This window comes from Cryptotermes secundus, unplaced genomic scaffold, assembly GCF_002891405.2.
Source record: "Cryptotermes secundus unplaced genomic scaffold, Csec_1.0 scaffold188, whole genome shotgun sequence".
NCBI classification, from domain to species: Eukaryota; Metazoa; Arthropoda; class Insecta; order Blattodea; family Kalotermitidae; genus Cryptotermes; species Cryptotermes secundus.
In genome coordinates, this window is record NW_019738872.1 from 368,275 (window position 1) to 379,275 (window position 11,001).

The window sequence follows — 11,001 nt, forward strand, 5'->3', positions numbered from 1 at the left end:
TCTGTTCATTGGGTAAGGAAAAGGTGAGTCCCGCAGGGACTTGCACCTGTTCCTCTGTCATGAGACTTTCTGAATGAGTCTAGTTGTGGCCTCGTGTAATGTTTTCAGTTTTGTCTCCAATATTTTATGGAGGAACTCTTATATAGGAAACTCTCCTTCACCCTCTTGTTATCCTACAATATCTCCATTAGTGTGGTGTCTAGTGGAATGATGGCACCATGGTTCTCTAGAGACCGTTGGGGATGGTCAAGCTGGCAACTTCACTGTGTTCTAAATGCTGGTGTTTACCAAGTCTGTACAAGGCAACAGACATATGGACCATTTAACTATATGTGAGATGGAGAGGTGGTTCAGAAATTTTGTTGGGATATGCCATCATGTTCATTGTGGCGATCCTGGGTGTAGACTGTGGCCATGACAATGGGAACATAAGTAACATACCTAATTATGTATGTTAATAAGTTATATGGTGAATTATCCAAGAGCCTAAAATCGATAACAGCTCCAAAATCACATATGTGAAAGACTGACCTGTAAATCTGCAAGGCTGAAGAATGGGGATCTCTCCTTCATATGTTGTTTTCAGACCAACAAAGTGCTTTTCAGCAGCCTTTACTAGTTCACTATGGTTGACACCCCCAGCTGCTGCCAGGACAACACGTGGTGACTTGTAGTGCGTCTTAACATAGTCCACTAGATCATTCCTTGTGATGCGTCTAAAACAAAGAGCAAACTGTATGTGCAATCAACAAACATGACAACATAGTCAAGTGCCAGAGTGACTATAGATGGGATTTTGATTGGACTCGATTTATTGACCACTTATGCACACAACTCGTAATTACATTTACTTAAGTGTACCAATGCTAATTTCCACATTTTACAAATCACCACGACACTATCGCTAAGTCTCTTCAGTCTGCTGCACTCTCCATTAGTCGTTCCCTGGGAACGGCTTCTAACAGTGTGGATTCTTCAACTGCACCATGCAAGTCTTCTCTTCACAGATTCTCTGACAAACTTCCAAACCCACCTTGGTTATATCACAGCACAGACTGCATAGAAAACACTTTTCACTGTTGTTCTCCAAAACTTCCTCCACTGCTGCACATGGACTGTCGGGGTTCTCATGTGATTGCTACCCAGCGAGTCAATTGGCATGATTGCTGCTACCTCGCAACAGGTCTACATACCCGTCGATGGGCAGAGACCTCGAAATGGACAAGCTATGAAATGTGAGGATAAACAGAGACCAATTTCTAAGCAACAGCTTGGTAAACACGTTCTCATGGAAACTATATCCAGTCTATCGCTTGGCAACCACCACAACAGTAGAAGGACTGTTGGAGGCTGTGTTTTCTGTTTGGTCCGCCTTAAGGTTATATAATGAGGACACCAGCCAAGCTGAAGTTGAAGTTGTCAGCAATTCAGTGGAGTGGAGTAAAATGAAGTAGTTGGTTGGAGAATGAGTTCAGTTGTCAGTTGAAAGTTAGCCTGTGAAGAGAAGACTAGGAGGTTGATGTGAAATGGTCGCCAGCCTGGGACCCAATTAGTTGAGTTAGTTGACAAGTGTTCCACACGGGCAGCTGTGACAAGAGAACCTGAGTGCAGAATCTGAAAAATCTCCTTCAGTATAAGCAGCTGACAGGAAACAGCTAGTGGAGACTAACAGACTGAGGACATTAGTCTGTGTGGGTCAGTGATCTGTAAAGTGTAGTTCTGAGTCGTGTTTACAAATGGTCAATAAATCCAATACCCAATTCACCCCATCTATAGTCACACACCCACAAAACGTGACAATATTTAACAAACATAGTTATTTTATCCGAATCATTTATCAAGAAAATGGGAACTGTCATATTCCCCTTTCCAACTGACTCATTTTAGCCCTTACATTATCTTAAACCCTTTTATCCAGTTCTCTGTTTCTTCATCTCGATCTTGTACGCAAAAGACCATAACCGTTTTGTAATGCAAAAGCAAAATCTGCATCAAGCTCACTAGAATCTTCTGCAACGTGGCACCATGTAGTTAAATAGATAAGCACCAAACTACATGGTGCCACATTCCAGAAGACAGTGATCTTAATAATCTCTGCTATAAGAACCCAATATCTTGCATGTCTACCGCTGTTCCATTGCATTGCAACAAGCAAGTGTATACAATCATGAGTAACTCTGGATGCCTTGATATTTGTGTGAACTTAAACTGGGATGCAGGCAGTACATAAAGCAACATGTGACATAATTATTTACTCATATTCATACATATTTCACAAAAAATTTATGGTTAAAAGTTGGGTGTTAATATACCAGTGAATTTCTGTGATATATTTAAAAGGTCTGAAGGGGGGGGCTGTAATGGCACTGTAACAACTTTCAACGTAAACTTGAGGGAATAAGAATGAGAAGATGGGATCTGCAAAAACACATGTGGCTAAATGGTCAGGTTACTTTAATTATCAGATAAAGTTCTCATTGATAAGGGTATCCAACAATATCTGTGAAATGGTTTACGGGTTATATAGAAAAGTATCATTGGGCTTATATAAATCAGGCTTTATTACAGATGAACATTGCAGAAAATCAGAATTGTCTGAACTTTTAGTGCAAGTCCCCATACTAAAAGTTTATGGGATACACAGAGAACTTCATTAATACTCTTATGTAAACCGTGCTTATTTTCGTTCGATATTAATGAAAACTGGAACTGCCCAACAAGTTTTGATGAAGGCATCCAATACAGAATTTTATGAAAACCTGTCAGATGGTATGGGCAGATACAGTAGGCCACAGAAAACTACACTACTTCGTCTCCACATAAGGCTTCTATTTCACACATAAACAATGTCCAGTTATTACAGAGCTATTATTAATTATACTACTAATTACAATGGACACTGTTTTAATCACAGTTGTTAGAGTATTTGTAGCTGTCATTTTTATATTACCGTTTTAGCAGTATTCGTAGTACGAGGATGCCCACAGCACCAATGACAACACCTCCTCAGCATACATCTTATAATAAAGTACATGATTTATTGTCTACTTTACATACTTGATGACCTCGGACGGTCCCAAGATAGTACGTCCAAGTGCAGTTCCTTGAAAGGCTATTGAATGAAGATGATCAAACACAACCTCCTGAAGATTGCTTTCAACCTCTTGCATTTCACGAAGAATCACACCCCTCTCTCGGTCAATTTCTGCCTCACCTGCAGTAGAACAGGAAACTCTGTACAATGTGCTTGCACTAATTAGAAACCAAAATTAAAACAAACAAGACCTTTCAAATTAGTACTAGATAAGCTATAAAGATAAAATTATTTTCTCTCAGGTCTACGGCACATGTTTGGGTTAAACCTCAAAGTACACAAAGGGGTTTTCCTTCTCATCCAACAGATTTCACCTACATTTACACATTATCCAATTTCTAAAATCTAGGGTGAAAAAATAAAATATGTGTTTCCTATAAGGAGAGTCATCAATATGAAATCTGGGACTCTCATGGCAACAAATGACATGTGATCCTGTGTATCTTGATAGCAGTGCACCCATGTTTCTGAGAAATCTGGTGCCAACATTCTCAGGGTAAAAAAGTCAACTACAAAGAGAACAGGACACAACATTAATTAATGAATAGTTCCCCACACTCCATTCCATATTTGTCTAACGTCTTTCCCCTCTTGGCTGACTCTCCTGCCCTGAAGATGGAGNGAAAAGTAAAATACAAAAAGAACAGGACACAACATTAATTCATGAATAGTTCCCCACACTCCATTCCATATTTGTCTTAACGTCTTTCCCCTCTTGGCTGACTCTCCTGCCCTGAAGATGGAGGCCACAAAACCCTTTGAAATGCTGGAGCTATCTACCAAACTACAAATCTCATTAAGACAGACTATAATTCTAGAAATACAATAACCAACAAATATGGTTTTTGGTTTCGGTGTATTACTTCACCAAGAGCAGCATGCACTCCCCATTTAACTAAAGCATATGAGAATATAAGGCCACTAAGTCCTACATCTGTTACAAACACATTTCCTCCCCCATGGATCCACATGTTAAGTAATGCAAGACAATATATGTATCTTCATGTTGACTAGCTGAATGACTATGCCACATAGGGTTGGTTATTTTACTTGTGTCCTGAATTTAATAATTATGACAGAAGGAAAACAAGAACCTTCCATGCCCTACTCCTCACTCACTGCGGACATTTCAACATATACAGGTTGATTCAAAGCTCTGGTACAAAATTTAAGGATGCTGTTGGGGAGATCAGTTCAAGCTAAGAGTGTAAATAGTTTTCTCCTTCTTTTCAGATTTCCCACTGTTAAGGGGTTATAATGTTTTACTTTGATATCTCTTGGACTTATGATGACTGTCAATTTTACAATATGGAATAAATTAGTTTCTGACATGCAATTACTGTTCTTCTGGGCATTTTCCATCATCCTGTTTCTTATTTCGGTTCCAGCTGAAGACGGAGACAGAACCCAGTCTCCCAAATGGTGTTTTCAATAAAAAGAGGATGATGGCTAATGTCCAGAAACACAATAATTGTATTAATATACCATCGTCACAAACGTTTATAGTTTTAACATGATAAGTCAATTCCCTTCCTTGCTTGCAAGTAAAGAAAGAAGGCAAATTCTCTTCTCTGCAGCATTTTCAACTGTTCCTTCAGAGTATCTCTGTTTGAGTACAATCCGTTCATAAGGTGGGGGACTTGTCAGCACACCTCAATGTACATCACAACAGATGTTCGAGCCGTCGTCCTCCAGAGGACATGTCTTGCAGCAATGTCAAATTGGGACCCTGGTGTTAACTAGTTGTCTAGGCAGATTCCTAATGTCTGCAACAGCCACCTCCATGTGATGTGACAATCACAATCCTAAACTTCTTCTTTCAAGCATCCCCATAAATAACAATATTGGGGGGGGGAGATCGAGAGACCATGGAGACCAAGCAAAAGTTGCTTGGCAAGTTGCTGTCAAGCCAATTACACACTTAATGCACAAAATGGAGACGGGTACCATTGTGCTGATTCCACATGCTTTTGCACATATGTAGAGGAACATCCTCCAATAAGAGTGAAGCATTTCTTAAAAAATAGTGTAGCGAGCTCCATCTAGAAGATCCTGTATTATATATGGTCTGATTACATGATGATTTACAATTCAAGCCCTAACTTTAACAATAAATCTTTGCTGGAATGACAAGTGACAGCATGAGGATTCTCCATTGCACATACATGCAAGTTGTGCAGATTATATATATTAAGGATACATCTATTAACTATTACACATATGTACATTGCAAACACTGCCTTGTCAGTCCACAACATAGGATACAAAAATTGAGAGGTGCCCACAATCTTGAGTAGCACCCCCTGTGATAAACAGAGAGAGATGTTTATCCTCTGGCTGCAACCTCGTACTGGTTGTCCACGGAAAGAATACAACTGACACGTATACATATTATGCCATACTGGACTCTTGAGAAAATCCTATTGCAGAAGAAGTCTGGTGAGTGTTGGCCGACAGGTTATCGTTTATGACATCCAACACATCCTCTTCATCCTGAATACTGTGTCTCCCACAGCTAACATGTGCAAGAAGCACGAGTGCCCATCTGTCTCAGATTACAGTGTGCCACTTCATATACAAATCAGCAAGTTTGCCTCTGATCTGCATATCAATGCTGATAATCCCTCAATGCAGTGAGACCATCACAAGAACAATAGTCAAAATGCATATCCATACACTCAGCATTAGTAAATCTACAAATATTTGTTAGTGCCATTGATTTTACTGGTGCTGTCTGGTAACTGTTTTCAGCTGTCTAATCCTATGATCTCTTAGAATGGAACCCCCCCCTCCCCATTAACCATGAAAGTGACATCACCATAAACATGTCATAACTCCGAAATGGAGACCAATCTGAATAAAAAATGTATTTACATTTACAGCTCCAACAGATACCCTCATCAACTTCCTTAAGGCACTGTCATGTGTTAGTGAAACAGGGGTTGGATTAAAAGTTGGATTTAGAGAATGCTGATGACCCGTAACCACAAAAAACACAACACTTTCTACAAATCACCATAGCACACATTATTTCAGTCTGTTATATCTTCTCTAGTCATCAATAGGAAGCAGTTTCTGATAGTGGAGATTCCTTTACTTCTAGGCTCAAGACTAAGCACCAACTATGAGTGCTGACCCACAACTGACTCACTTGTCCTGCTGGTCCTCATTCATTCATTCATTCATCTGTAATCTGCCAAGACGACAGGTCCACGGTCTCTTCCAAAACAATTCCTCCATTTAATGCGATCTAGAGCTTTCTCCTTCAAATGACAGTATCCTCTTCTGTCCCCAAGGTCATCCAGCATCTTCTTACGTCTTCTTGTCACTTCTATCCACCCCTCTATCTTTCCTTCGATAACTTCTTTTAGAAGGCAGTTTCTGCGTAACACATGACCAATCCAATTAGCCTTCCGTTTTCTTATTTCGTGTAGGATATNATCTGTTAACAAGCTACCCAAATATTTAAAACATTTCACATTCTACAGTTGTTTTTGGTCTATCTTTATTGTGACCGGGGTTGGTTGTCTCGAAATTTTCATTACTTTGGTCCTCATTATACAGGGAAATTCTAAATTGTCAGGATTTTCGTTTATGGGCCACGAAAACCCCGACATTAATATAAGACCCTGTATAACATTAGCATGGACCACATAAAAACACTGCTTCCAATGGTTCTTCTGTTGTTGCGTGTGTATTTGTTGCCATGGGAATATGTTTACCAAGAGGTTGCCAAGCCACCACTGTCTCTTCTGGCTCCACTATTCCAGTCTTCGGCTGCCATATTGCCCTATTTTACTAGAGCTCTTATTCATCCTGTATAATGCAATCCTCAAACTGTAGTGATATTTTAGCTAATGTAAATCCATGGCACAGAATTCTGTACAAGAAGCAAAATGTCACACATACAATCAAGAAAGTCCCTACCTTTATTGGAAACTTAAGGGTCATTACCATGACCATAAGAACCACAAACTGAGCCAGATAAACAAAGCACACCATTCATACCCATTTCTTTAAGATCCATTTCAAAATCATCTTCTCACCTACCCCTAAGTCTCTAAAGTGGCCTCTTTCCCTCATATTTTCTTACCAACATTTTGTATGCATTTCTCATTTCTCCGAAACATGTGTCCATCCCATCCTCCTTGATTTGACTGCCCAAATAATATTTTGTTAGGAGTAAAAATTATGAAGCTACTAAACATGTACTTTTCTCCAGCCTCCTGCAACTTTCACTCTCTTGCACAAAATATCATCAAACTTCATTCCCAAACATACTTAATGTATGCTCTACCCTCGAGGTGACAAGACAAGCACTCATACATGTCACACGATACATGTGTAGTAATAATTTTGTATACATTTTCATACACTAGACAAAAATAAAATATTCTGAACTAAAGAGTAGCAAACATTTCCTCAATTCAACTAGCTCCTAACTGCTCTGTGAATCTTAATTTTGATTTGTTACTAATGTTCTCATATACTTGAACTTTTCCACATTTATAAAGAGGTACTAGCTATCTATTACACCATGATTTTATCTTGCAGCTTTTTATTATATGCAAAAATGTACAGGCATCATAAAACATAAAATGCATCATGCTCAAAGTGTTAATGCAGTAACATGGTGCAGTAAAGTTATGAAGGATATAAAAATATGTAAAACAATGATTCTCCCCTTTCTATAGTTTATCTAGGCTTAAACTCAATATTTATCTATAAGAAACTGCACCTTTTATCTATATCAACAACTGTAATGACTTTAACTGCATATTTGTAGCAAAATTGTGGACTGTATTTCCTTTGGGTTAAAACCCAGTATTTTTCAATTTCTTTGCGTACCACCTACAATTTTACTAGAACCCTACTTACTGACACCGTTGTATGACCCCAGACATCACTACTGATCAATGAAATAGCTGGGAAACGTACCAAGTTTTGAATTCTGGATAATGTCAGCAAGGATGTCCACAGCCTTTGACACATCCTCACTCAAACACTTGGCATAATATACAGTCTGCTCCCTTGAAGTATATGCATTCAAATGGGCACCCATGTTCTCGATCTCCAGCTCCAAGTCTGTCTGCGAGCGACTTGCCGTACCCTACACAATACACAATCGTATCACACTTGTTAAAAACTGGGTGGAAAAAGTAACTACAGAGCAAAACCTTAGGAACACTGGTAAATGATACAATTTATGCAGCTTTGTCTCTCATCACTGTAAGACCTCTAATCAAGCCAGGAGGCAAGGAATGTGTTGGTTAAAGTCTAATTAATGGAGGTACCCTGCAGTTTTCTCCTGTCCTACAGGATTCCCCTTACTCTGCAGGTGTCTCCTACTTTACAAAATGCCAGACAACCTCAAAAGCGCTAGTGTGGCATCCTGTCTCCACATTCTTAATGGTGTTGGAGTAGTTAACCCACAATTATCTGAGCTTAATAGTCCCTGTAGCACAATCCATTACATTTTTGAAACTGGAGATGGGGAGGAGTAAAGTAAAGGTATCCCTGCAACAGGCCCTGGAAGCCCATAGGGTTGTGAGATGTTGAGGTTCCCACATTTTCTAGATAATCGGCTCATAGATGGCGGCAAGGTTGTCAGCCCTACGCGCCAGCCGCCCTTTACCCCCAAGAATATTCCTGGTACTCATTTCTGTTAGAGGCTGAGTTGACCCCAGGGTTAAAGTGTGGCTGGAAGGATTAGGTCAACTGAAAAATAAATCATATGACCTCATCGGGATTTGAACCCGCGACCTTCCAGCTTGTACCATAGTGCCTCAACCATCTATGCTACCGCGCACCCCAATGGGGAGGGGGAGCAAAAAAATATGCTCATTAAGCCACCTGAGCAGTAAACATTACATACTACAGCTGAATTATGGTAACAAAAAGCTCAGTAGTAAAATGAAAGGAATCCCAGTATATAAATCATGCAGCATATATCTACCATTCTTATGGCTTACGCTTCACGAAACACTACGTTAACAACTTATTTTTAAACAACACGTTTCTAAGGTTCGCAGTGCCTTACACTCCTGCTTAGCTGAGCATCACTATCCCACCACAGATCAGGGGAAGAGGAAGCCTCCATGACACCAAACAGACATCGCACTGTCTTCACAATCATGTATTTTACGGTCACAATTGTTTCCAAAATTGTGTACCATCCTGCAGGAATGCTCATGACTATTGCTAAGAAATTTTACATTTTATACTGTGAACAAATTTAACATGAAGTACAATATAGTAAGTAAGTAAGTATGTTTATGGGAGCAAAAATTACAGTAATGTTGCAACATTTTAAAAAGAAAATGTCCTTCTCTGAAACCCTATTATTAAACTGCAGTTTGTCTGTCCATCCATGCTGATTCAAGTGCTGTGAACATTAATACCAAAAATGCCATTTCAGAGAATTTCATAAAACTTAATATTGTAGCATCCTATCGCACTTTTCATTTAGTGTTTTTAATCAGTTCTACAGTCTTATGTGCAACAATTTATTAAAACTTTCCACTAGCATGCATGTGTTTCTAACAAGACAAGGAACATGATATGATGGGGAACATAACACAGCAAGGAAGAATACACATGTATACCGAACTGAACATTAAAGTAGAAAGACACAGTTTCCTCTTCCACAACTTTCACCACTTGAGGATGACCACTTCGTTCGAAACATGTTGTGAAACTTTTAAAGTAACCAGCTTTTATGAAGTATTAATACGCTGTTCCACATAAGACTGCAGAACTAATTAAAAACACTTTATAAAACTTGCTTTCAATACTGAAAAACCTTTCAATCTTGATCACCATGTAAACTTATGAGGTGGAAACAACACTCAAGCTGTTCAGTGTCATTCTATTAGGATACAGAAACAAACATTTGTAAAATATGAAACTTTTACTTCAGACTTTTACAAAAATGTAAAGTAACAAAATGGCTGTACATAAAAAATATTTTTAGTTTGATAATACCCAATGAACAGCTGTAGCATGACACATAATATATGTATTATCATTTGCTATATAATCATACCAATAGTAAAAGTCAATTTAAGCACAATAGACTACTGTAGGTCGCGGTGCAAGGGCCGAGAAGGCCCACCCCTTATACATTCATTCATTCAACAGTCAGATTTAAAACCACACTTAATCCATTTGAACCACCAATATATCACACCACCAACTACTATTTTTAACATCCTGTCCTTCCATTCATAACCTCAGAACCTTTGGTGAAATGTGTGTATTAGAATCATAACTTCTAATAACATTTATCATGCCATCATCTGAATGTACAGGATCTTCTTCAAACAACCAAACAACCGGACTCTATTACCGTTGGCCTGTTAGCCAGAACATTAGCCACTATCTGCCAAGAAAACAAAGTCTAGTATCACGGATAATACAGGAAGATCGAGAAGTTGCGCACATCACACTAAGCAATTATATTTTGCTGGTTCAATGCACAAACTACATGACATAGAGCACTTACTATTAATGTTTATAACCTTACATCTTAGAAATGCAAAATCAGAGCATGTCTTTACAACATATGCTCAAAATGGCTTCCTTGTTCAGCAATGCATGTGCAAGCTCTTTTTACCATGTTTGAGACCACTTTGTGGAGCACCTGTAAGCTGATGCTGTTAATCGCGGTCATAGTGTTCTTCTTGAGGTCACCCAGTGTGTGATGATTGTTTTTACAGACAATTCCTTTGAGGTACCCCCAAAGGAAAAAATCTGCAAGAGACAAATCGGGCAAAACGCGGGGGGCCACAATCCTTTTGAAATGAGACGGTCACCAAAAAAACTCATGCAAGAACTGCATGGTTTCATTAAGTGTGTGATGTAACACCGTCTTGCTGCAACCAACACTCATGTTCATTCAACTTCAG

At 39.0% G+C, this 11,001-nt stretch overlaps 1 protein-coding gene across 1 annotated transcript in view; it reads right to left on the minus strand.

The window, feature by feature from the left end:
* LOC111871085 (mitochondrial-processing peptidase subunit beta) overlaps positions 1-11,001 on the minus strand; it is a 42,808-nt gene that overhangs the window by 21,832 nt on the left and 9,975 nt on the right. Inside the window, exons 3-5 of the mRNA XM_023863872.2 lie at positions 8,033-8,204; positions 3,058-3,214; positions 532-716 (exon numbers count right to left, since the gene is read on the minus strand). Coding sequence (XP_023719640.1) covers positions 532-716; positions 3,058-3,214; positions 8,033-8,204 — 514 coding nt within the window. The remainder of the gene's footprint in view (positions 1-531; positions 717-3,057; positions 3,215-8,032; positions 8,205-11,001) is intronic.